General features: G+C 41.8%; 1 protein-coding gene across 12 annotated transcripts in view; it reads right to left on the reverse strand.

Moving 5' to 3' along the window:
* DMD (dystrophin) overlaps positions 1–27860 on the reverse strand; it is a 2032119-nt gene that overhangs the window by 1284779 nt on the left and 719480 nt on the right. For all 12 annotated transcript variants that reach the window (XM_061627388.1, XM_061627390.1, XM_061627384.1 and 9 more), the window contains one exon: positions 4448–4627. In XM_061627388.1, coding sequence (XP_061483372.1) covers positions 4448–4627 — 180 coding nt within the window. The remainder of the gene's footprint in view (positions 1–4447; positions 4628–27860) is intronic.

Here is a 27860-nt window from a genome sequence, read left to right on the forward strand (position 1 = left end):
GTTGGAATCGAACTCCGGCCGTGAGCAGAGCTTCGGCTGCATTACCGCCGCTTACCACTCTGTGCCACGGAGGTTTTATCTACTACTACTACTACTACTACTGAGGTTTTATCTTTTCACAGAGGAAAAATGGAAAGGAGAAAACCCCAACAGGTGCTAGGCAAATTGCTTATTTTGATAAGGCTCTAATACTTCAGGTATGAAACTCTTCTTCATAGTCAACACTCTCATGCCTCTCATTCACCTATTCTTGTGTGTGCAGTAGCCACCATTTTCCTCTAAAATGCAACTCAGATCAGAGTAGGGTTGCCAGGTCAGAAGCATCTTAAACCCTTAGATTTCAGGGACAGGCCCAAGTGACGTCATAGGGGTGAGATCTAGTGATGTCATGAAGCATGATACATTAATGTATCATGACATCAGATGCAGAGATTTAAGAGCGAAGTGCTAAGACACACTTGTATGAATTGGAGCATACAATTCAAACAAAAACATTTCTCTGACTGGAAATTAAGACAGAAATCTCAGCTAAAAGATGGAACCTGGGAAGGGAACATTTAATCTTGCCTACTTGCTTCTCACAAGAAGGTTTAAGTGCCCTCAGGCCAGGCCAGTCACCAGAAGGCCATTGTAGGAAGAAAGGAACCCAATGTTGTGGAGATGTTAGATGAGCATTCAGGAGTAAAGATGGATGCCCTGAAGGCTGCAATTCTAAACATACTTGCTAAGGGACTAAGCCCCATAGAACTCAACAGGACTTACTTCTGAGTAGATATGGTTTGGATTGTGTTATTGGTAAAGCTTGACTAGGGATCCTCTGCAAAGACATCCATATCCAAGCAGGGTTGGCAACCCCCTGCCTGGAATGCCCTGCCCCTACCTTTTAACATGTTTGTTCCAAACCTCTTTACAGATTTGACCCTTTAAATGCAGAGATAGTAATGTATAACTGTAGTGTGATGTCATATACTTATTGAGACATAGTATGAAGAAATATTTATATAAACATGACTGTCAAAGATGTCTATTATTTACACAGCCTGTAAATATATTTATAGTGCAATCCTATGTTTTACTCAGAAGCAAATCCCAATGTATTCAATGGGGCTTACTCAAACAGGGAAGCATGCACAGAACTGCAACCTCAAGTGACAAGGAACTTCACTCACCCAACCCAAAATTCAGAATCATGCCACTTTAAGCTGTTTTATAACTGTTTATACTTGTTTTTATGGTTACTGGATATTAAAGGAATTTATTTCTTGTGAGCTGCCTTGGTTTCCAATCACCAACTCTACCTCCCAGGGTTGTTGGGAAGACTCCATATATATATGGAGTATATGTGTACACACACACAGAGAGAGAGAGAGGGGGAGAGAGAGAGGGAGAGAGAGGGAGGGAGAGAGAGGGAGGGAGAGGGAGGGAGAGAGGGAGGGAGAGAGGGAGGGAGAGAGGGAGGGAGAGAGAGAGAGGGAGGGAGAGAGAGGGAGGGAGAGAGAGGGAGGGAGAGAGAGGGAGGGAGGGAGAGAGGGAGGGAGAGAGAGGGAGGGAGAGAGGGAGGGAGAGAGAGGGAGGGAGAGAGAGGGAGGGAGAGAGAGGGAGGGAGAGAGAGGGAGGGAGAGAGAGGGAGGGAGAGAGAGGGAGGGAGAGAGAGGGAGGGAGAGAGAGGGAGGGAGAGAGGGAGGGAGAGAGGGAGGGAGGGAGGGAGGGAGGGAGAGAGGGAGAGAGGGAGAGAGGGACGGAGGGAGAGAGGGAGAGAGGGACGGAGGGAGAGAGGGAGGGATGGAGGGAGACAGGGAGACAGGGAGGGAGGGAGGGAGGGAGGAAGGGAGGGAGGGAGGAGATGTAGAAATACATACACTCCATGTAATAGCTTGTGTCAAAACCAGTCAGTCATTGCTGAACATTTTTAAAAAAAATATAAAATCAGTATTAGTTTCCTACATAATGAAAGCAGTGATACCTACATAAGACCTGCCTGCCATAAAAGATAGGATTGGGTGGGGAGAGAAAGACCCATTAATTTACAGAATTCAAAGAGGTTTACGCCAGGTATGTGGGATTAGCATTGCAGCTTTACACCCAGAAAAGTGAGTACTGGAGCTTCATATTGGGAAGGTTTTCAAAACACTGCCCTCTTCAACAGCCCAGGAAAATTTAAACTTGTTTGACTCCTGCACACAAGAGTGAAAAAGACTTTTGGTACTGCTGAAAGCTGTATATTTACTCAATTTATGAGATTTTTAGATAAGCAGGAGGAAAGAAAAGTTTTCTGGCCTTGCAATGGGGTCTAGCTACTACCTGGAGGTCAACAAATCCCTTGTCAATCACAACTTTGACTTCACTTATTGGCTACAAACCTGAAAGGGCAGGGCTAGGGAAGCCAGCTACAAACTCATTTAACAGAAGCTGATGTTTTGGTGTATATCTTGTGAACCAGACCACCTAGAAACTTTATTTTTTAAAACAAATGAAAGCTGAGAGTCCAGAGATTGTGACTTAAAATTTGGAGTCTCTGGGTGAAAACCAGAGACTTGGCAACCCTAGACCAGAGCATTTTGGAAAATCATAATGGTGAACTCCCCTCTCCTTGACAACTGAACACTACACTCCCCAAAGTTGCTGAAATGGCCCTCCCAACTTCATGATTCTATGAATGGGAGTCATTAATTTGGGGAAGGGCATCATGGCCTAGCCCTATATAAGGTTTCACTTATGTCAAGTGTGGTGAACCTTTGCTCCTCTACTCAAAAGCCCATCATCCCCTGCATTTGGTTGTGCTTGCTGGGGATGATGGAAGCTGAAGTTCAGTCAAAGCTTCCCCACACCTGCCTTATGTGATAACATGCTTGCATATAAAGCATGCTGAATATGTAAACAGGTTCTATGAAATGTAAATCCCAGATAAAATGATAATATTTTATCTAAAAGGAAAACTTGAAGAAGAGTTTGTTAGGACTCTTCATTCAGTTCAATGTGCAGTTTACTTTTTAAAAAATCATGTAACGGTAATGTGGGTTTTAAGCCCTTTTCTATTTAAAAGTAAATAATTGGATATAATAGTAAATAACTGTAATTTAGGACGAATAGGAAATGATGCAAAGAAGTAAACACAAGTTCAAATACCTTATTACAGAACAATCAAAATGCCAGGGAGCTGGCAGAAGAGGGGCTGTTGGATCAGCTGGATGCTGAGCAGGTATGATTGCATAGGAAATCAGTCCCAACAAATTATTCCCCCATCCCTACCAATGGCTCAACTCTGATTAGTTCAGAAATAAGCTGAGTCATTATCCACCCAAAAATCAGAGAATGGCTTGGCTCACAACCAATCCAATCCAAATTTGAAACAGGTCTACTACTAGCTGCAGGAATTCTTTGACAGTCAGAAAACATGGAGGTTTGGAAAGCCCATGTGGCTCCAGTCTGTAAAAGGCTTCAAGCAGGCAGAAAAGAGACAAAATCTAGTCACTGCCCTATACAGTCCAAGTTATAATAGGCAACTATTAGCCTGCTTGCAACTTGCACCTGGAGTGCTTGCCATTGTCAGGGAACCAGCCAACTCAGCCCATCACAGGAAACCTCAGCCTGCAGGGTCTCGAAACCTCAGCCTGCAGGGTCTCAAAACCTCAGCCAGGCTGCCTTGGCAGTTGGGGATGTCTCACATGGTGGTCTCACGTGCCTTAAGATCACACCCTGGGACCATATTCTATTTTCGATCACATAGTGTGGCATATCTATGGTAACCATTTAACGATAGTAGTATTTAACTTGAGAAATGAGTTTGACCCACTGCAACTGCCAGCACACAATATCTACAGAATTCTTGTCTTACTCGACTTTCCTCATCATGCTCTTTTTCTTATTTGTGGGTAGCAATCCTATTTTTCTTTCCTTACACGTGAGTAACTGCTACATCTCAAACAAGCATCCAGGTGTTCCCATACCATTTGCAATGAAGCCATCTCCTACTATCTCCTCTGGCTTGTATGTATCTATGGCACAAGCACCAACCTCTTACAACACCACCACTCCTGAATCCACCAAAGAGGGGCTTGCTCCCACACAAGGTGCAATCAGAAAATTGTGCATGCATTTGTGAATAGAACATATCAATATGCATGTGCCAGTCCATCATGATAATGCACATCAGTTTGCACAATGGCTTTCATAAGGGTAAAAAACCAAGAACCCCCATCTGTACAAAAGGTGTTTGGAAACCCAAAATATTTCATAGACTTCTTCTGAATATCTGAAAGCTTGGGAAGGCAAAGTGGAAAACTCTATGGAAAATGAAAGGTTAGCTTTCACACATCCCTATTCTAGTCAAGAAGAACCCCATGCCTAAAACAAACTCAGTGTGAAAAGATTTACAACTGCATCTATTCCATGTCACTGTCATATGATTTAACTGTCATCAGGTGACAGGGTAATAGTTATGACAAACCTGCTTAGAACTGCTCTCCAGCTTCTGTGCCAAACTATCCCAGTGCTGAGCTACATTTTCCAGCCACCCTTTCAGCTTTTGAGATAACGCTTTACTTTTTACAGCTGAAAGGAGGTCTTGGCTGAGTGAGTTCAGTTTATCCATAGTCTGTCTCTTGATTTCCAGTTCTCCTTTCAGGATCTGTTAAAACAGAAGTCACCCAGAAAGCATGCTATTAATTAACAAGAAAAGTAGTGGAACGTCATAAATAGAGCAAGATCAGGTAAAAATATGATACAACGTAAGTCAAAAACAAATTGTGTGGTGTTGTTAGAAAGGCTGTACCAGCATTCCCTCCAGATGTTTTGGATTGCAACTTGTATCAGCTGTATTCAGAAAGGCCATGCTAGTAGACTTCCGGGAAGGGTGACTTCGCTTGTGCCTGCTTTTGGGACGGGCTCCCGCCTCAAAAGAAGCTTATTCAGATATAAATCAGTCAGAACATTTTTTTTTTTGACTGATGAAATTTCTCCCGGGCAGGGAGAAACATAGAGATCAACCTCAAAGCCTGTTTTTGTTGGGAGGACTGGATTTCATTAATTTATGAGATAAGGTCCAGCCAACAATGCCGGACGGACTTTCTAACAAGCTCTATCTGCTTAAGCGATACGTTTATCTTTTCTTCAAAGAGAGAACGGACTAACAGGCAAGCACCCTTCTTTCTATTATTTTTTTTACTTGGTTTAAATTGTTGCAGCAAAAGGAGATTTGTCAGATTGATCGGCTTTGGACAACTTCTGGGTGAGATATAGCTCTTCTCTGTTATTCACGAAATTAACAGCTTATCTCTGTTTCTGTCGCAAAAAGCTGTCCTGGAAGTGCATTCTAAAGATAATAAACAGAAGAGGGATTTCTATTCCTGATTTCTATTCCGAGGAATATTATATTGTCTGGGAGTATTCTTTTTTTGGTCTATTTTATTTTGACGAATCTGCTTCTTCACGACGCCACTAACTGTTTTGATGCTGGGAACTAAATTTGTTTTGCATTCTTGCACAAGAGAGATAAGGCAGGTTGCTCTGTTTATACTGTGATGTCATCAAGCCTGGAATATTAACCCAATTGTTGCTGAAATAAGAAGTGGTTCTTCTTTATTTTTGTTTTGCTTTGTTTTCGTGGTTTTAAAAATGGCAATCAAGAAAGTGGCTGAGAATCTGGAAGTAATTATGTTTCAGAAAATAATGGATGAGATTGAGATAACGAAACAAACCCTGCGACAGGGTAGTAAGGAGCTGAAAATTGAACTGAGCAAAATGACGCAGGAGCTTAAAGAAATAGGGGACCCTGTGAGAGAGGAGAATGAGATCAGAGATGAGAAAAGAAAAAATAAAGGGAAGATACAAGCCCTGGAGATTGGAACAAATGTGGAATTGGAAAAAGATCTGGAGTTTATGGATTTTAGAAATAAAATCTACTGTTTGGAATTTAACGTTATCTCTGAAGAAATTAATGAAGATATTAGAGATAAAGTTATCAATGGCTTGGATAATCTTCTGGACTGGAATGATGTGATGGAGCTTGATATAGAGAAAATCTATGGAATTAACTGCAGCCATGTGACAATGGAAAAACTCTTAAGAGATGAGCCAGTGCATTTTGTAAAAAAGAAGAACACAGATATGACTTTACAACAGTATTTCAGCAACTTATTCAGAATGGATGGCAAGAAAATATTTGGGATAGAGGAAATTCCCATCAGACTCTTATTATATGACTATGGCTACAACAGCAAGATTATTATGGAATACTGATAATGGAAGATTGGACACTGAAATTACTGGACTTAACAGGACTATTGGAGATGGAAGATGGAACTAATAGGGATAATGGAATAATGGCTATTGAAATTATTGGACCTAACAGATTCTGATGAGATGGATTAATCGAAATGTTTATTTGGACTATGGTTATGACAATAAGATTATTATAATTATTAACGAGATGGATTAATTGACATGTTTATTTGGAGAAAAATTGATAGATATATTTCTTAAAGAATTGAAACCTCTCTTTGACTTTTTGTGGAAAGAATAAAGTAATGTTTATGAGATTTGATGATTAATTAAGATAACTACTGGAGGAAAGTGATTTTATAATATGATTTAAGAGACAGGATTGTTATATATTGTAGACCTATAACTGATTTGATATGTGACAAATGGGAAGTCAACATTTTATTTTATTTTTTTGTTTAATCATTTTTGTTTTGTTTTGTTTTTTGTCTTTGAATGTTTTATGATTTTGTTTTCTATGTTTTATGAAAATTTGAATAAAAATTATTGTAAAAAAAAAAAGAAAGGCCATGCTAGTTGAGGCTGATGGGAGTTTTATTTATTTATATGTAAAATTTCTAGACTACTTAACATGAAAAAAAATCTAAGCAGTGTACAATATACAATAAAACATTCGTAGCATTAGGAACTAAAAAAAAGTCCTAATACATTTTTGTAGGTAGTTTTGACTGATGCACACATTTTTGCAAGCAATTTTGTTATGTGATGCACTTTGATATGGTATCTTCACTCATATATTCATTGTGATGAATATATGACACTTTCCCCAAATATATGCATTTTTGTAAACACTGGTTGGTTGGCAAACTGCACTGTAAAAGTTGAATAGGTGAGATTTCAAAGGATGACTTTGTTTTGGTTCTCATATTGTTTCAGAAAGTGTGCATTTGATAAATTCAGCTTGAAATGTGAACTAAATCAAATTTCTTCCCCCAGCCCTATTTGCAGTTAAAAACATCTAGAGGGCACCAGGTTAAGGGGAGGCTCAATTATACAAATACTTGGACTTTTGATATAATGCCTCTATGCAGATGTTTGGAGCTCCAAAGAATTATTTCATATAAATTACAGTTTAACTTGGAATTCATCTCACAGCTACAAAGAAAGAAAGAATGATGTATCTGATTGTAGAAGAATACCTTAGCATAAAGGGGAATATTGTTAGAGTGAGACCATGAGAAATTATGAGAAACACATGTTTTTGATATATAAATGTAACAGACTGACACGGTGCAGAGTAAGGAACTGTCATCATGAGAAACCTAAATACTAATATTCAAAATAAGCTAATGCAAGTATATCACTAATCTACATGTGAAGCAGCAATTCTAAATCAGCTTTTTATACATTACCTTTAAACTAATTGGGTCCCAAAGACATTTAAAAGACAAATGAATCAATTTTAAAGTATTAATTTGGAATGAAGCATATGATACAACCCCCTCCCCATTATTGTTAGGAAGATGGCTACTGATTGTTTTGGTATATTATCTGAACACATACTATATACATTAAACCAGAGGTGGGGAACCTCCAACCTAAACCAGCCATGGTGGCTGGCTGGCTGGGGCTGATGGGTCTTGTAGTCCAACATATCTGGAGGACACTAGGTTGGCAAAGGCTGCACTGAACAAACAAATTACAAACCAGCATAATATTCCAGATATGTATTTATCTTATATAGAAAAACAGCTTACTTACACTGCTATAATTCCCAGATTTAAAATTGTTTTGTTTACAACCAAAAATAGGAGTGCTAAATATGTTGAATATGCTAGTTAGTGACACCCCCCCAAGCTACAGACTTCTAATAGTCAAGGCTGTTTTGATATTCCCAATACCCTAAGCATTAAATTAAATCATTTAGAAAAGTCCAGAGGCACAGTGTTGCATATTCCTTCACATAATCTTTACACTTACTCAGAATTTATAATAAAAATATTAAGTGAGAAATGAGAAACAGGTTGTGTTAATCAACAACTGACATTATAGTGGGAATCAACATAATGAGCTACTCAAAGTTGACAGAAAAAGAGTTTTGAATCAAGATTCAGACATGCCATTTTATTAATTTATGTATTTATTTATATGTGTTTATAATCTGCCCTTACAAAGTCGCAGGGCAGCACACAGTAAACATTACGAAAATCCTTAACAGCAAAAAAGAAACCAACAATAAATCAACATTTAACATCTACATGAAGATGCAAGGAAAGGTCTTCCAGAGATTGGGTTGTGGATGATACCCAAATATGTCTCTCCTTTTCATCCGATCTTAAGGGAGGCAGTTGAAAGGCTAAATTGCTATTTGATAGCTGTGAAAGACTGCTTTAATTACAAATTGAAACTTAATTCAGATAAAACAAACTTATTGTTGGTAGGTGGATTGCATGATTGAGGGTTAGGTTTACAGTTAGTTATAAATAGAATTTTACTCCTCTGGAAAAATCAGGTGCACAGTTTGGGGGTACTTCTTGATGTACGAGTGGTATTGGTGGTAAGGGATGCCTTTTCCAACTCCATCCTTCCTGACAAAGATGGATCTTGCCATGGTCATTCATGCTCTAGTAACCTCCAGATTACACTATTGTAATACCTCTCTGTGAGACTGCCCTTGAAAAGCTTTTAGAAATTAAATGGTTCAAAATGCTGCAACCAGAATGCTGACAGTGGCTAGGCATTTTGGTTCTTTCACACCTGTTCTATATCATTTGCACTGGTTGCCAATTAGTTTCCAGGCTTAATTCAAGGTGCTGTCTTAACCTTTAAAACTTTTAATGGCTTGGGACCTGAGTCCCATAAGAAATAAATATTTCCATGTGTTCCTCCTGATACACTCCAGTTGTCATATGAGGCCATGCTGCATATCCATTGACCTTGGTGTATCAGGCTGGTATCAGCTAGGGATAGAGCTTGGATGTTGTTAAATTTATTAACTTAAATATATACTGCAGGGGTTTATTTTAGAGATTACTTCTGTTTCATTCTATTTCTATTACTGTTAGCTGTCTTGGGTCTCCTTGGAGAAATATTCAAGATAGACATTTTTAAAAATAAATATAGGAAGGAATGCTGAATACAGACCTCCAGAACTGGAGTAAAGTATGCTTTTGTGTATTTTGATAAAAAGGCTAGTCTCTGGGCCAGTTCTACCAAACAGAAGCAACCTGTGCTTCAGCACAATAGAGCCAGTGCTGTAGAGGGGAAAGGTTTCCCTAGTACTAGAGCTAAAATCTCCTCCAGGACATTCATATCCTGTACTAATAAAAATGTAGGTTCATCTACATGTTGTTAAAACCCAGCTCTCTGTTAAATCCAGGAGCAGCAGTCCAAGCCCTTGAACAAATGCCTAAATGCTATAATGGGCTAGAGAAGCAGTATCTGAGCCAAACCTGAAAACTGCCATGGGGAAGTTAGTTTCATCTCTCCTGGAGAAAGTGCATATCTTCCCCCTCAAGAAAAAAAGTATGTATCTTGCAGGTTCTCCTCAACTCTATTTTGCTGTGTTGGCAGAAACAGCCAAGGAAGGGATGCCTTTCACCAGTTTTGGCTAATGAGCTGCTCCAACCGCTTCTCTCAGATAAGGATTTAGCAACAGCCATAGTGTTTAAATGATGCTATTTTTAACCTGTTTGTTTTAATGGTTTTAATTGGTTCAGTGTTGTAAATGTTGCTGTTTTTATCAGGGTTGCACATCACGTCAGATACCATCCTGATGGTAAAGAACAAGATGTATAAATTCAAACTAAGGAGTCTAAATTAAATTAGATTTTCTTGTCACCAATAATGCTCAGACACATCCTAGAATAGATTCTCCCCCATGACCTATTCATCAGAGAGTTGTTTGTCTCCCATTTCCCTTTGGTTATCTGTGTTTGAATTGGTTGCTCACAAGGACACACTAAGAACTCTTCTGCGGGTTTTCCAATTGCCAAGAGACAGATATGCTTCTCAGTTAGGAATAACTGAGCATTTCAAATGCTAACTGACTAAATGACATTTGATTGGGGTCACATCAACACCATACATTTAAAGCACTTTTATACCACTTAAACAGTCATGGCTTCTCCCAAAGAATCCTAGGAAATGTAATTTGTTAAGGGTGCTGGGAATTGTAGCTCTGTGAAGGGTAAACTATAGTTTCCAGGATTAATTGGGAGAAGCCTGGACTGTTAAAGTGACATGAGACTGCTTTAAATGTATGGTGTGATCTGGGTTAATTTATGCAAAAGGTTGTAACAAGTCAAAAGCTGGGACACTGCAAGGTGCAGAATACAATAGCACAAGATTGAGGAGTATCCCAAGATGAAAGGATTTTCCTTGGTGCATTTCATGGGCTGTGGCCTATTGGGGGAGGGAGGGTGCCAGCTCTAAAAAGATTCGGAATGATGTTAATGTTCATGGTATCCATGCCATGGTAGTACACCTTATATTTCTTCAAAGGAATATATGGAGTGGGCCAATTATCACCCTTCCCAAATCTGAACCAGGATAGTATCACCTAAAAGATAAATGAGGAAGCTTCATGGAACATCCCTTGCCATCACAAGGATTAGCTGTATCCACAATTAAGGTATTTTTAGTTTTAGATTAATACTTTAATCTACCAAAGACCTTGAGAATAACTGTGGTCCAGCAAAAATCCTAATTATGCCATAGAAGTGCATACATTTGCACTATTATGGCACTAGAACAGTATAGTGGAAGAACATGATGACTCTGCAGTATAGATAGCCAGTGTGAACTGAGCCCTTACCACATGGAGGCTCAATCTCATGAAGGCCTAGTTTGCATTTTTCTTTACCTTCAAAAAAGCTGGGTGAAGATTAAAGGGGCTTCTGTGCAATCAGGCAGAGACCCTAGTTCATGCTGTCTCCATGGTGGAGGGAAACCTCTGCAACACATTCATTTAAGCTAGAAATGCTGAAGGAGTTCTCCCAAGTTAGGCTTGGAAATATACTTTGCTGGATTGAAAAGCTCACCTCAAAATGAGAGGCAACTTTATTTGGCCCTGAAATTCTTCTGCAGCTCAGTTTAAAATTCAAACCAGAGAAGTATACTTAAGGTTTCCTTCTGCTCTGAAATTTCCCTCTATTCCCAAAATCAATTCCCACCATTCCCATTCCCAAAACACTCCCTTTCTCTTCCCTTCCCTTAAATTGACAGTGTAAGAGAAGCAGCACAGATGAGGAGTTAGAGAAAAGGGAAGTGTTCTTCCTCCTTTGCTCTTCTCTGTTTATCCCGCTGTGCTGGCTAACAAGATGCCAGAACAAAGAGGATTACAGGCAATGTTTTTTTTTTTTCCTCCAAGGGCTCCTGCAATGGCAAAAGCACTCTTGTCCATAGCCTTTGTAATATACTCAATATTTTTATTTATCATGATTATTTCACAATAATCAAAGCCTTTGACTGTGTAGATCATGAAAAACTATGGAATGCTTTAAAAGAAATGGGGGTGCCACAGCATCTGATTGTCCCGATGTGCAACCTATACTCTGGACAAGAGGCAACTGTAAGGACAGAATATGGAGAAACCGATTGGTTCCCCATCATAAAGTGTGTGAGACAGGGGTGTTCCTGTAGCACGGTGCCCCCAATTCCCATTTTGCATAGCTGCTCTACAAGGATACCATGGCCAGGGATGGGGTTCGCAGTATGGTGCTGATCCGCATGCAGTTTGATAGTCCATTATTTCTTTACCAGTCCATCCTTTTTTGTGTATCCACTTTCTCTGGCACTTGCAGATTTGATCTGTTCCTTCCATTTTTTGGCAATTTGATCCTCAGGTGTTTTGCATTTTTTTCCCATGATCATGCATCATGAATGAATGATCCCAGTGTTCCATGTGGTTTTTTGGCAGCAGAGTAAAACACTGTGTAGTTTTTAGGTCACTTACATAATCACAGCATTCCACATGGTGTTTTTTCCTATTTTTACATATCAGTGAGGCAGATACCTCACTACCTCTATTATGCACACCTTAACGTGGTGAGGAGTGTTGGGAGTGTTGAAGAAGCTGAGAGCAATGCCGTCAGGAGGCTAGACCAAGATTCTAGACTCCTAGCAGGGGCACCCAAGGCAGAATGGTCAAAGCTGAGACACCAGACTAAGATGCATCCAAATTCAGAGGAAGACAATGGTGAACCACATCTGAATACCTCTTACCATGAAAACCCTATGAAGAGAGTATCCAAAATGCAACACGAGATAGTGCTGGAAGATGAGACCCCCAGGTCAGAGGGCACTCACTGAGCTACTGAGGAAGAACAAAGGACAAGTACGAGTAGTGCAATGGCTAATGATGCACCTGGGTCAAAGCCAAAAGGAAGCCCAGAGGCTGATGCGCACAGATGCGAAAGAAGAGTCCAGAGTTGTACAACGCACACAACAGGAACACTGAATGTGAGAAGCATGAACCAGGGAAAGTTAGAAATTGTCAAGCAAGAAATGGAACATCTCAACATTACAATATTTGGCATGAGTGGATGGGAACAGGACATTTTCAATCAAGAAACTACAAAATATTGTATGCAGGAAATGAGAAATTAAGAAGAAACGGGGTTGCTTTAATAGTGAGAGTGATGCAGAAAAAGCAATTAGGAGCTACAACGCAAGGTCTGAGGGAATGATATCAATGAGATTAAAGGGGAAACCTATTAACATAACCATCATCCAAGTCTATGCTCCAACGGCAAACGCAGAAGAAGAGGAACTGGAGAGAGTTTACGCAAAAGTACAGGAAGAAATTGAACACACACCAAAACAAGATGTGCTGATAATCATGGGGGACTGGAATGCAAAAGTAGGGAACAGAGAAGAACTAGGAACTGTGGGGAAATGGGGTTTAGGAGACAGAAATGAACCAGGAGAAAGACTTATTGAATTCTGTAAGGCCAATAATTTGTTTCTCGCAAACATTTTTTGAGCAGCCAAAAAGACAACTGTACATGTGGACATCACCGAACGGCCAAAAAAGGAATCAAATTGATTATATAATTGGTAGCAGAAGATGGAGAAGTTCCATACTTTCTGCGAAAACAAGACGAGGAGCAGACTGCAGTACAGATCATGAACTGGTCATATCGAAAATCAGAGTAAACCTAAAAAAACCCACAAAGCAATCATAGACCTCAATGGATGACTGAAGAAACTCTTAAAATGGTTCAAGTGAGAAGGAAAGCAAAAGCAAAAGGAGATAGAAACACGGTCAAAACTCTAAATGCAACAATAGAGCAACTAGTACGTAGGGACAAAGAGAACTATTACAACAGTTATTGTATAGAAATAGAAGAGGACAACAAAAAGGGAAGAACAAGAGCGCTATTCCAAAAGATTAGAGAAATGAAAGGGAAAATTAAACCAAGAGTAGGGGTGTTGAATAATCAAAAGGGAAACACACAGACTGACCGAGATAAAATAAAAGGAAGATGGAAGCGATACACTGAAGAATGCTACAAAAGAGGTGTCATGATGACAGATTCATTCACAGAGGAACCATCAGATGAAGAACCAGAAATTTTAGAATGTGAATGCTCTTAAAATACTTGGAAGAAACAAATCAGCAGGAACAGATGGCATACCCATAGAGTTGCTACAAGCTATTGAGTCTGAATCTGTACAAAGTTTGACAAAAAATTGTCAACAAATATGGAAAACTAAACAATGGCCCACAACCTGGAAGTGTTCCATATACATCTCAATTCCAAAGAAAGGGGATCCCAGGGAATTCAACAATTATCGAACTATTGCCTTAATATCCCATGCAAGTAAAGTACTGCTCAAGATTCTACAACAAAGGCTCTTACCATATATGGAGCAAACATTCCAGTCGTCCAAGCTGGATTTAGAAAAGGAAGAGGCACCAGAGATCATATTGCAAACATATGTTGGATAATGGAATGGACCAAGGAATTTCAGAAGAAAATCACCCTGTGCTTTATAAATTAAAGCAAAGCCTTTGACTGTGTAGATCACGAAAAACTATGGAATGCTTTAAAAGAAACGGGGGTGCCACAGCATCTGATTGTCCTGATGCACAACCTATACTCTGGAGAAGAGGCAACTGTAAGGACAGAATATGGAGAAACCGATTGGTTCCCAGTCGGAAAGGATGTGAGACGGGTGTATTTTAACACCCGACTTGTTTAATCTATACTCAGAACATATCATAAGGAAAGCAGGATTGTACCAAGATGGAGGAGTGAAAATTGGTCAGAGAAATATCAATAATTTAAGATATGCAGACGATACCATACTACTAGCAGAAACCAGTCATGATTTGAAACGAATGCTGATGAAAGTTAAAGAAAATTCTGTCCATGGTACAACAGCTTCCCATGCAGCTATCTTAACACCCTCACCCCTTATTTACAAAATTTAACAATCTCTAAATACAGAAGAGCTTTTACTAAAGCAAGACTGAAATACTACCATCAGCTGTATTAGAAGGGCATTTTAAAAGAATTCCATTGCAAACCTGTCTATGCCCATGCAGAGACGGCAGTGCTGAAACAGTAGTCCATGTACTGCTATTCTGCTCTTTCTATAGAGATCTGAGGAATGAGCTAATTATCCCACTGTTGTCACCCTTTCCAGGGCATCCAACCAACTTCTACATGGTTTTTCTTCTTGCAGACCAAGAACAGAGGGTGACAGAAATGTCTGCAAAAATTTTAGCAGGTGCCATTAGAATAAGATCTGTAATGGTACCTTGAGTTTTAATCCATTACAATTCCTTGTTTATTAGTTGTTAGTTCTACTTATCCACCTCTCTTATGTTGGATTGTGGATTTATCAATTTTACTGAATGGTATCTTATAGAAATGTTAGAACCCTAGCAGGAAATCTGATTAAGCTGTATATTTGCTTTTTATTGCTTTTATTGTATACATTTCAATTTCAATTGCAATGGCTCGTAGCTAATGCAAATAAAGGATTTGATATGATTTGATATGCAGATGTTACCATACTACTAGCAGAAACCAGTCATGATTTTAAACAAATGCTGATGAAAGTTAAAGAGGAAAGCACAAAAGCAGGACCACAGATGAAGGTCAAAAAGACTAAAATAATGACAACAGAACCTTGACAATGAGGACATTGAACTTGTCAAGGATTATCAATACGTCGGCACAGTCATTAACCAAAATGGAGACAAGAAATCAAAAGAAAGCTAGGACTGGCGAGGGCAGCTATGAGAGAACTAGAAAAGGTTCTCAAATGCAAAAATGAACACTAAAATCAGGATCATTTAGACCATGGTATTCCCAATCTCTATGTATGGATGTCAGAGTTGGACGGTGAAAAAAGTGGGTAAGAGAAAAATCAACTCATTTGAAATGTGGTGTTGGAGGAGAGCTTTGTGCATACCATGGACTGTGAAAAAGACAAATAATTGGGTGTTAGAAAAAATTAAACCAGAACTGTCACTAGAAGCTAAAATGATGAAACTTGAGGTTGTCATACTTTGGACACATCATGAGAAGACATGATTTACTAGAAAAGACAATAATGCTGGGAAAAACAGAAGGGAGTAGAAAAAGAGGAAGGCCAAACAAGAGGTGGATTGATTCCATAAAGGAAGCCACAGACCTGAACTTACAAGACCTGAACAGGGTGGTTCATGACATATGCTCATAAGTCATAATCAACTTGAAGGCACATAACAACAACAACAAGGCAGATAATCACCTTTGAGTCTGTATTGCCTCAGGCTTACTCTCGTTTGGATATGGTCTGTGCCAGTTTGGAAACACTGATATCTCACCGAGAAGAGGACAGTACACCCACCCCTTTCTTGGAGTGAATGCTACTTGCACCGAACTGAGTGGTTTGTGGGCAGCACAGTATGTATGTGTGGTGTTCATATTAATCTATTTTTTACAAAAGAAAAGGGGGTGCTGAAGAACCCTTTGGGAGAAGAGATAATAACGATAATGCAATAATGATTTTTTTTGGTAATATATAATGGACAAATGGAAATCCTGTGGTTGACACAACATCTTAATTATGAAAAAATACATAAAATAGGGGGAGGATTTTTTTTTAAAATGTGGATTTCAGTCGCAGCAGCAAAATCCGTGCCGATTACAGCTGCAACCCAATGCAAGAGATTGTACCATTGGTCTCACCTGAAAGGTGATTTTCATAGGAGTGGGCCATCACTGCGAGTAATAGTTCCACCTATCGTGCGAAGGCAAGAATGTTTTTGAAGTCAAGACTAGGGGCGTCAGGCCCCTCCCACTCTCCAGTTCATTCGTAGCGAGTCTAAAAAGAGATATCTAAAAATACAAGAACAAGGCCAACAGGCCCGCCAGGAAAATAACATAATAGTCACATGCATAACAACATGACTCTAACATAACAACATAACAGAACTAAAAGTCTTGACTTCACTCTTACATTTAAATATAATAGCGTAACAATAACATGTAACCCATTTATAAAATCTCTAGTCATCCTCCAACTGGGAGGGTCGTGATGGCCCACTCCTATGAAAATCACCTTTCAGGTGAGACCAATGGTACATTTTCCATAGGAGGTGGGCCATCACTGCGGGATGTACCAAAGCAGCCCATACAGGGAGGGACCACCCACGTGTTAATCCTCATTAAGAACCTGTTGCAACACTCGTCTGCCAAAAGATGCATCAGCAGAGGCATAACGATCAATTTTATAATGCCTTATAAACGAGTGTGGGGTAGACCAGACTGCAGCCCTACAAATATCGGCAACAGGAGCATTAGTGGCAAAAGCAGCCGAAGTGGCAGCTGACCTGGTAGAATGAGCCGTTATACTAGCTGGAACTGACAGCTTCAGGGACTCATATGCTAAAGTAATGCATGCCCTTAACCAACGGGATAAGGTAGAATTGGATACTTTATGCCCCATAGACCTTGGATGAAAGGATACAAACAGAGACTCCGTTCGTCGAATCTCTTGGGTCCTAGACAGGTAGGTCTTGAGAGCCCTCCGGACATCTAACGAATGCCAAGCCTTCTCGAGAGGATGGGTAGGATTCGGGCAAAAGGAAGGCAAAACAATGTCCTGGTTGCAATGAAAAACTGAATCGACCTTGGGACGGAAGGAAGGATCAGTCTTCAGCACAAAAGAGTCCTTATGGAAGACGCAGAGGTGTCGAGCAGAAGACAATGCGCCCAACTCCGAAACGCGTCTGGCAGATGTGATTGCGATCAGAAACAAGACCTTGAAGGACAGCATACGTAGGGGCACAGTCCTGATGGGTTCAAACGGAGGGCGTTGCAAAGCCTGCAGAACTTTCGGCAAACTCCATGAGGGGAACCGATGGACAACAGCCGGAGACCGTAGGGCGACTCCCCTCAAAAAACGTTTGATGAACGAATGTGAGGAAATATGATCTCCAGGAGAGGACACTGAGAGAATGGACGACAGAGTGGACGCATGTCAACGTAGAGTGTTGGGTCGAAGTCCCATCATAAAGCCGCTATGGAGAAATTGCAGCACCTGATGCACAGTGGCCTGGGATGGATCATGGTGGTGGGACTGACACCACTTGGAGAAAGCCACCCAGGTATGTTGATAAATACGAGTGGTAGATGGTCTTCTCGAGGCCAAAATAATATCAATCACAGCGTCAGACAGTCCAGCTGACCTCAAATGTCCCTGTTCAAACGCCACGCTGTTAGATTGAGCCAAGTAGGGTCCTGGTGCAGTACTGGACCCTGGGATAGGAGGTCTGGCCTGACTGGAAGTGTCCAAGGATCCATCATTGACATTGCCAGAAGATCTGAGAACCACGGTCGGCGTGGCCAAAATGGTGCTATCAGAACCAGCTGTGCCCTCTTGGTTCGCGCCTTCCTCAAGGTTTTGGCTAACAATGGTATGGGAGGAAAGGCGTACAATAGACTGTCTGGCCACGGTGTTGTCAGAGCATCCACTGCTTCTGCTGTTGAGTCCAGGTATCGGGCAAAGTACCTGGGAAGCTGGCAATTGCGACTGGAAGCAAACAGGTTGACTGAGAGGACGCCGAACCGACACTGGAGACGATGGAAAATGGCTGGATGAAGTTTCCATTCTCCCGGAAAGACCTGTTGTCTGCTGAGCCAGTCTGCTGTCACATTCCAAATCCCTCTGAGATGTTCTGCTTTCAGGGATTGTAGATGTTGTTCTGCCCAGACAAAGATGAGGGAGGCTAAGTCCTGCAGAGGACGAGACCTGGTGCCCCCCTGTCTGTTCAAATGTGATTTTACACACGTGTTGTCTGTTCGAATGAGCACATGGTCCAAAGGGAACAGAGACTGAAAATGACGTAGAGCTAAGTGGACAGCCTTTAGCTCCAGCCAGTTGATGCTTTGAGTTTGCTCTGCGGTGGACCAAACCCCCTGAACGTACTGGGAGTTGCAGTGGGCTCCCCAACTGATGAGGCTGGCATCTGTGGTTACAACGGTTCTGCGGGGTTCTCTGAACGACGTGCCCTTGGAGAGGTGTTGAACCTTGGTCCACCAGCGGAAGGAGAGGCGCAGTGCGGGGCTCAAACGAACTTTGCGATGGTTGGAGCTGGCAATGTCCTGTTGAAATGGCAACAGAGTCCATTGAAGGTGCCAAGTGTGGGCTCGAGCCCATGGCACCATGTGGATTGTAGAGATGAACATCCCGAGCGCTCTGGCGAGAAGCATGATGTCTGCAGAAGTTTGTTGCATCAGGGACCTTGCGATGCTTGTGATGGCAGTGATGCGATCTGGAGCCAAGAAGGCCATTGCCTGCAGGGTGTCCAAGATTGCCCCTAGATGTAGTAGGCGTTGGGTTGGTTGGAAATGGCTTTTGTCGAAGTTGACAAGCCAGCCGTAGGCCTGCAAAACATTGAGGGTGATCGTTCAATGATGATGAGCCAGCTCCTCAGACTTGGCCCGTATTAGCAGATCATCCAGATATGGGTAGAGATGAACCCCTTGGGTCCAGAGATAAGCCACTAGGATGAGTAGCACTTTGGTAAACACTCTTGGAGCAGAGGAGAGGCCGAATGGCATCGCTCTATATTGAAAGTGCTGGTGGCCAAAAGCAAACCGAAGAAACTTTCTGTGGGCTATGCAAATGGGCACATGGAGATACGCTTCCTTAAGGTCGATAGAAGCCAGGAAGTCTCCTTCATGCAGACTCTCCGTAATGGAGTGGAGTGATTCCATTTTGAACCTGCGATATGTTACAAAACGGTTGACAAACTTGAGGTCCAATACCGCCCTCCATGATAAATCTTGTTTTGGCACAGCAAATAGGAGGGAGTACACCCCTTCCGACCTCTCAGTTGTGGGGACTGGCTCTATTGCCGCTATGTCCAAGAGGTGTTGTATAGCTGTCTGCATGATTCTGTGCCTGGCTCGTGCCCTTGGGCAAGGGGACGGATGGAATCTGTCTGATGGGATTGCCCAAAACTCTATGGCATAGCCATGACTGAAAAGCTCCCTGATCCAGGAGACCGTAGTGAGGCGCAGCCAACGGTCTCCAAAATGAAGTAATCTGCCACCTATGGGCAGTGTGTTAATATTGCTTGCGTTGGCGAGGACCTCCCCTATATGAGGACAATGAGTTGCCCCTGCGCCCTTGATACTGACCTCTGCCCTGGAAGCGTCGGTTCCAGGAGCCCCTGAATAAAGTGGGGTCATAGGATCTGAAGTCGCAGCCTCGTCCTCCTGGCCGCGTTCCACGAAAGGGCTGGTTAGTACGGAAGGAAGGAAATTGCCTGAAAGGCCTGTGGTCGATGTTCTTGACAGTGGCCAGAACCGGTTTGTGGGCGTCTTTGGGATCAACCAGCACTGCCTTTAGAGCTTCCTCGCCGAAGAGTAAAGATCCGGAGTACGGAGCCCTGGACAGATTCATTCTGGCCACTGAATCAGCCTGCCAGTGGCGAAGCCAGAGGGTCTGTCGCGCGACTATCTGAGCTGTCATGGCTCGTGCCCCCAATTGAGTAGCATCCAAGGTGGCATCGGCCACAAAAGCTGCTGTCTTATGCAACTTTATCAGTGACCTTCTGAGGGTGACAGGATCAGGGTTAGTGTCCTCTAGAAGATCATCCAGCCACATCATAGCTGCTCTGGAGAAAATGGAGGCTGAAGCGGAGGCACGCATGGAGAGGGCAGTGGCCTCGTGATTTTTGCGGAGGGCGAAGTCTATTCGACGCTCAGTAGTGTCCTTTAGTTGGGATTCCCCTTCCCTGGGCAAAAGAGATCGTGAAACGAGGTGAGCGATTGGTTCGTTTATGCCAGGGACGTCTAACTTGGTGGCAAAGTCCGGAGCTAGGGCGTAAAACCTGTCAGCCAGGTTCTTGAAGCGGCGAGATTGAAATGGGTGAGCCCATTCTTCAGAGGACAATTTGGCAATTGGGTCCGGCACCGGGATGTAGTGTTCAATAGGTGCAGGGGATTTGAGAACCTTGGCCCCTTTGATGGCTGGGGTGGAAGAAGTTGAAGGCGCAGTCTGGAGACCAAGGGTATTAACTACCCTGCGTGCCAGGGGCTGATAGTCTGAGGCAATAAACAAACGATACGATGTATCCTCCTCATGATCTGAATAGTCGCTCCAGTCATCTCCTTCAACGTGGTCAGTGAAGGTTGACTCCTCCGCATACGAGGCTTCGTCAATACATCTGCCTCTGGCTACATCAAAGGGATTTGGTGAGCAGGAAGGATGAGCTTCATGACACGCACGTTGGTCCATGTTGAGTTGAGGTATGGCAGGAACTTGTGGTAGTGACTGCATTTGGGTGAAAAATGCCAGCATGGCTTGAAGTTGGGAGAGGAAATCAGGGGACAGCTGCAGCCCGGTTGTGGCAGATGTTTGTGCCTGAGTAGGTATTGGAGCAGATGTTTGGGGCGGTAAAACGGAGGGAGGCTGGTTATGTGAAAGCTGAGTGGGAAAGCCAGCAAAATCCTCCTCGTCAGAGGAAGCAGCAGGGGAATGAAATATATCGCTTATGTGTGCCTGAGTTGCTGTGGTGGTGGCGGTGGTTGGCACAGAGTCATAGCGTGGATGCTTTGGTTTGCTATGGCTGGAAAGATGTTTTGTCTTAGCCAGTGCTTTAACATGCTTAGACTTGGTCGCCTTAGAATATTGTGGCTTGGCTGTTTGTGACATGTCTGGCTGATCTGGTATCATATTGGCTGATTACGACATGTCTGGGTGTTCTGCCATCTTATATTAACTTGGGTGCAGTACACGGCCACAGAGGGGGCAGGATGTAAAGACCCGAACTGGCACAGTGTACGACCACAGAGGGGGTAGAATACACTGGCAGATGGCTAAGTGCACGGCCACAGAGGGGGCAGGATGCACTGTGGTATCAGCGTTAGTATAATATAGACTGTATTTTAGGCTTGGTACACAGCCACAGAGGGGGCAGGATGTACAAAATATAGTTCAGATTAGTGCTGTAGGCTGGATTTCAGGCGTGGTACACGGCCACAGAGGGGGCAGGATGTACTGAATATAATTCAGATTTAGTACAAGTCAGCCACTGATATTAAAGCTTGAGCCTTGATAATACTGATTATAATGCAAATTTATTACAAGTCAGCCACTGATATTAAAGCTCCAGCCTTGATGGTACTGAATATAATTCAAATTTAGTACAAGTCAGCCACTGTAAATTTGTGTGTAAGGAAGCCCTGTAAATCTGTCTACAACACACATACAACACACATACAGATAACTTGCAGGGAAGGTATCCGTTGCTTAATAAAGGGGTAACAAAAAAGGCGGGAAATTTGAATTCAACAAAAATGGCGCCCGGAAAAAAGAGCAGGAAAAAATGATCCGAAAATGGCGGAGGGGGAAGAAGCAATGGCGGCCAACTGGTAACGAACTGGGGGAAGGGCTGCCCAGCACAGTCTCGCAGGGGGAGGCGCGGGGTCGATAGTCGCACTTGCGGCTCTAAAAAACCCCAAAAGGAGACTGCCGAGAGAAGCCTGTGTCGGGAAAGGCAGCAGGAGGGAAGCCGCTGTCGCCGCCGAGTAAAGAGCTCTCCGCGGCGAAAATTAAAGTCACGGAGAGAAAAGAGGGAGAAAGAGAGGGCAGGAAGCCTCAGCCGCAAGCTCCCGCCTGGGAGAGAACCGCAGCCGCGGTCTCTCCAAGAGCTCCTCAGAGCGCTGCTTGAGACAGCCCAGCACAGGAAAAAATAGAGCCGCGAGCTCCCGATGGATGCAACAGAGCCAGGGGGAAAGCTCAAAAGTGGACAGAAACGAAGAGAACCGCAGCCGCGGTCTCTGAGGGGACCCTCAAACAAGCCTCACACAAGTAAGAGAAATAAGCTGAAATAAAGGCTCAAAAAATAAAAAGCTCAAAATTGGCCAAGAAACGTAGAGAACCGCAGCCACGGTCTCTGTGGGGACCCTCAAACTTAAATGGAAAGTTAAACACAAACAGGGAAAGGAAGGACTTGAAGACAAATGAACAGACAAATACACGAAACTTAGCTAAAAGCTACTTGCTACGCTATAGATCCAATCTTGTTCGTACGAGGCAAGAATGAACTGGAGAGTGGGAGGGGCCTGACACCCCTAGTCTTGACTTCAAAAACATTCTTGCCTTCGCACGATAGGTGGAACTATTACCCGCAGTGATGGCCCACCTCCTATGGAAAATGGTGCCACTCTGAAGGAATATCTAACTAGCAAATTCAGTTGGGACCCAGTAACAGGTTTGATTTTTTTGAATATTCTCCCCCATCCCTAACCATGGCCTATGGTATCATAAGACGCAGAGAGATCGAGAAGCAGGAGCAAGATCACACTCACTTGTCCCGTTGTCTGTAAAGGACATCCATCAAGGTGACCAAGGCTGACTTAGTCCCATGGCCAGGCCTGAACCCAGATTTGAATGGGTCTAAATAATCCATGCCATGCAATATATTTTTTTCAGGTTCTTCTGATAAATAAATTGCCCACTAGTAGAACATATCTTAATGTACCACATTGAAGACCAAAAATCTGTGGTTCCAGAAAATTTAAAACACATGGATAATTTTAATTTCAGTTAAAATGAATGTAAATAAAATAATTTTGGTATTGAGTAAAATCTAAAAATCTAACCTTTATTCAAAGTAAAAGATTTACAAATTCAGAGAATGCCATCTGGTCTCTCTCTCTCTTTCAGATTCCCTTTAGCAAAACAGGGATTTGACTTTTCAAACTGCTCTGCCATTATTTGCCCTTTTCGCTATCGTGGGGCTCATGTTGATCTACAGCTTTGAGGACTGATATACATGTGTGTTATATTTTAGCCTATGGAAATTTACTCAGGTCATAGGGTTAGGCACAGTTTATCAAGAGCAACGTATGCTTAAGGTTACGCTGACAGATGGTCACAGTTTTTGATCTCCAGTTGTGACATATTTTAATGATCATTAAATTTGTAGTCACTGTGTGAGTCAGCAGGGACGTTTAGCAGCAATTTTAAACCAGCTGTCAGGTACTTGTTAATTAGTTTGAACAATCAAATGGCAAGATCTTTAAAATATATAACCTTTCCATTTTTCCACAACAAAATTGACATTTTAAGGTCTGATTATGTGAATTAAATTACTGTAATAATTTCAGATATTTTTCTACAAATTCAAGGCCACGGTGTGGTTTTCTCTTGTATCCACAACATTGGGCAAGGCTTCAATAACTATAGCATTGCTATGTAACCAAAAGAAGTCTCCTACTACCACCTGTCAATGTGGCTGTGTGGCATGAACTTCAGCAGCTCCTTTGGCACTGATAATAAGACCTACAGAGCTGGGTGTGAGATGTCAAGCTATCTTTTTAAAGGCAAGAAATTGTACCTCTTGACCTGCTCTTGGCCCTTTGCCAATGTTTGCAGAATGTTTGGCTTTCCAGCTTTGTTGGTTTTTCATTTCTGTTTGGCTAATTTTGTCTAGCACTTAGAATTATAGAAATTACCCAAATTAAAATTTAATATGAATGCCAGAACATAGATGCTTGGGTCTGCTTGACCACTGCTTCTTTGCAAGGGAGAATTTAGGTTCTGAACAAACCAGAGAGGGAGAGGGCAAGAGATGCTTCTTGGCACCTCAGCTAAGTTTCTCCCTGTTTTAGCCCTAAGAAGGGACAGGTGATATTCACTATTCTGCAATATTCATACAGGTTCTATGGTTAAATTTAAATTATAGAGAATAAAACCTGCAGCAGATTCTATCAGGCCAGAAGCATTTGTGGTACACTCTATTTGTATTGAGCCTACAGTAAGAGGCAAAACAAAAACAACAACCCCTACCCCCAAAAAATCCTAGTGTAAAGATAATGGAAATTATTTTGTGATAAAATTATAGGATAATCCTGTTGTGGGCTGGCCCCATGTTTAATGTATGCATTTCCCATCTACTGTACTTGGATTACCAGCAATGCCTAAATACCACTTGTCTCCATCATGGGAACAATAATATTAAAATCTGATATGTATGTTCTTGTTCCTGTTAAGCTGAAAAGACAGTGAGATGAGGCAAAGCAGAGAAGGCAAGAAGATCATCATTCTCCTTGTTGCTCAGCAAGCCTGATCTAGGAGACTTTACAGGACCAGGAAGTACCTCTTCATGATACATGAGAAGAACCTTCCTTGCGGTGTAGCTGGTATGCACACAAGTCTTCCTTTTTGGGCAGAATTAGGTGGTAGCATGAAGGCTGAATCACTGCCTAGCATCCCTCAGGTAACTAGCCCTAACATTTACATTTACAGAAATAAGGTATCAGTAGTCTCTGAAGTGGATACTAGGTTACTTTTAAAGCAGGGGTGGGGAAACATTTTGGCTCCTGTTGGGGGCAGATCTTTATCACATTACATCACACTAATAAAAGGTTGGTTGTCCCACCCACCTGTCAAAATCCCATGTGTGGGGTTCCCAAGCCTGGGAACCACAGCGCAAGGGTTGTTGCTAGCCCTAGTCTTTGCATCCCTCCCTGCGCTTCCCTTTTCCACTTCTGATGTTGGAACTGGAAAGGAGAAGCTCGCATGAAGATCGCAAAGCCCTTTGCAAGCCTCCCTGCATGGCTTCTTCCCACCTCCAAAGTTGGAGGTTGAAAGGAGCCACATGGGGCAGCTTCAAAGAACAGTGCTGGGAGTGAGAAGTGGTTTCTGTTCAATGGAAACAGCTTCTCCCTCCTTGAGCAAGGCAGGCTCCTATTATCCATGTAGTAAAGGAACAATTTGGAGGCCATTTTAAGCTCCTGAATGTTCCTTTATTTATTATTTATTCATTTATTGCTCTTGTATATCGTCCCATAGCCGAAGCTCTCTGGGCTGTTTACAGCAATCAAAAACATTAAAACAAATATATAATTTAAAACACATATTTTAAAAACAATTTAAAACACAATTTTAAAATTTAAAACAATATAAAAACAATTTAAAACACATGCTAAAATGCCTTTGCAGTCCCGCCCTTACATGACCCACACTTGACATTCCCCACCCCTATTTTAAATGAACATAATACTTAACTTTTTCAACTGCAATGAACAGGAAGCCATTCACAGGGGAGGTGCAACCCTGAAATAAAATAGTCACCACTCCATCCTTTACATTCCCTTATTGCCCAGGCAGAAGAGGCTTGAGACTTATGGGAATTAATCCGAGAGGAGGGAACTAATTTTAGCAAACACTCTGGTATGCTTAGGCAAGGACCAGATCTGACATTTTCCTCCTCCTCCTCCTCCTCCTTAAAAGCTTGTAGCAAGGGCAAGTCGTTTAGGCAGTGGTTAATGCTTAAGAGTAGAACCACATTCACTGTTCTGCTGGTTCCAGTGTGTCTCTATCTCCCTCTTAATCAGGGTACACGATGCTTCTCAAACCCTGCCCCTTTTCTTGTAGAAGCTGGTGGGAGCTGCTTGAGTGTGTTTTTTAAAAAAATCGCTTCTAAGAGATTTCACAACTGATCAGCAGATAAACCCGTTCCCCTTCTAGATGTGGCTAATAGAAATGCTTTGCTCCAGAAACTACTGTGTTTACAGCCTTAGATTTTAACTAAGTCAACTACAGGCTTCTCATTCAGGTAATTTGATTCAAAACGATTCAATGTAAAGCAAGTAGAGAGAAAATGACGAAACTTTGTCATGGGGCGTTACGCAAAATACATTGCCTTCCAATCCAACTTAGTTTGATCATATAGTTATGAGAATTATTGAGATTGTGGGTTTACGAAAACACACATAACCCTCCCACAACATGATATAAATATTGAGACTGCTGCTAATGATAATGTACTCCCTATTGCTTGTGTGCCCTGGAAGATAACAACAAGCCTTTTAAGTTGAGACTTTATCCCAGTCTGCTTCTGGGTTGGAATTGCTTTTTTATATGCTTTTAAATTTTTTTTTTAAAAAAAACCAATGTTTTTTAACCCTTTTTAAAAATGTATCTTCAGCTCTTTTAAAAAATGTTTCTAAAGTTGTTTTGTTTTTTAATGTATTTTAATGTTTGTTTTTATGATGTTTTAAAGTGTTTTTAGTGCTTTTGTTTACCGCCCTGGGCTCCTTCTGGGAGAAAGGGCGGGATACAAATCAAATAATAAATAAATAAATGACATTTTTAGCAAAGTAGACTTCAGCATAGAGAAACAAACACAGTACTCTTAACATCCAAATTAGATTACTGTAAAGCAGGCTATATGGGCCTGCCTATGAAAACTGGTCAGAAACAACAGTTTCTGATAACCTGTTTTTTTAAGGGTTTTGTTTGTTTGCTTTGGCCAGGACCTGAAGAATTTCCTGGTTACCAGCTTGTTTCTGGGTTCAATTTAAGTGCAGGCTTTGACTATACCTAAGTGCCATAGGACTGGGATGTCTAATTGCCAGTATATCAGATCATATTACAGTGACCCTCTACCAGCTTCACTGGCTACCCAACTACTTCTGGTTTCAGTCAATTTATCACTGGCTTAGGCTGAAAAACAGCTAATAAAGGAGTAGGGAGATTCCTTGCAGAAAGCCTTCAGAAGTGCTGGAGAACCAAAGGTCCACATGAAGTTTCTGGGTTAGCTGGAGAAAGCAGGACAAGAGAGGGGACTTCAACTGGAGTCCCAAAGTAAAAGCCTGTACTTCCAGAGGCAAGTGATCAACCTCAAGACATCCATCAAAGTCCCTAGTTCTTGGTTGTGAACTGGGGAAGAGTGTTTTAGGATAATTGGCATTTTGGTTTAAGTAAGATGTAGAACTGAAGCTCACAAAGCTGTCCATGTGTAATCAATTGTGTTATACAGCCACAAGAGTTGCTGTATACTGTGCCAGCATGGATTTTTCAAATTCCTCAATGTTAAATTGAAAATACCCCCATGCCATTCTGATGCTTCTCATAAGCTGATTTCAAAACAAAACCTTACAAAACCTATAGTGCTGAATTCAGAAATGCTTGCTTAACAACCCTCTAAATTTTCATGGCGATACAAAAAACAGTTAGAGAGAATCGAGAGTTCAAAGTGAAAAGAGAGAGAGAGAGAAAAACCAGACCCCTTCTGGACTTTTTCTGTCAGTTCCCATAATATGCTGAAATTAATTAAAAATCAGTCATGTTCACAGAGTACTTGTAATCCCATTACTGACCTTACCCCATACTCT

The sequence above is a fragment of the Rhineura floridana genome, chromosome 5 (genome assembly GCF_030035675.1).
Source record: "Rhineura floridana isolate rRhiFlo1 chromosome 5, rRhiFlo1.hap2, whole genome shotgun sequence".
Taxonomy (NCBI): Eukaryota; Metazoa; Chordata; class Lepidosauria; order Squamata; family Rhineuridae; genus Rhineura; species Rhineura floridana.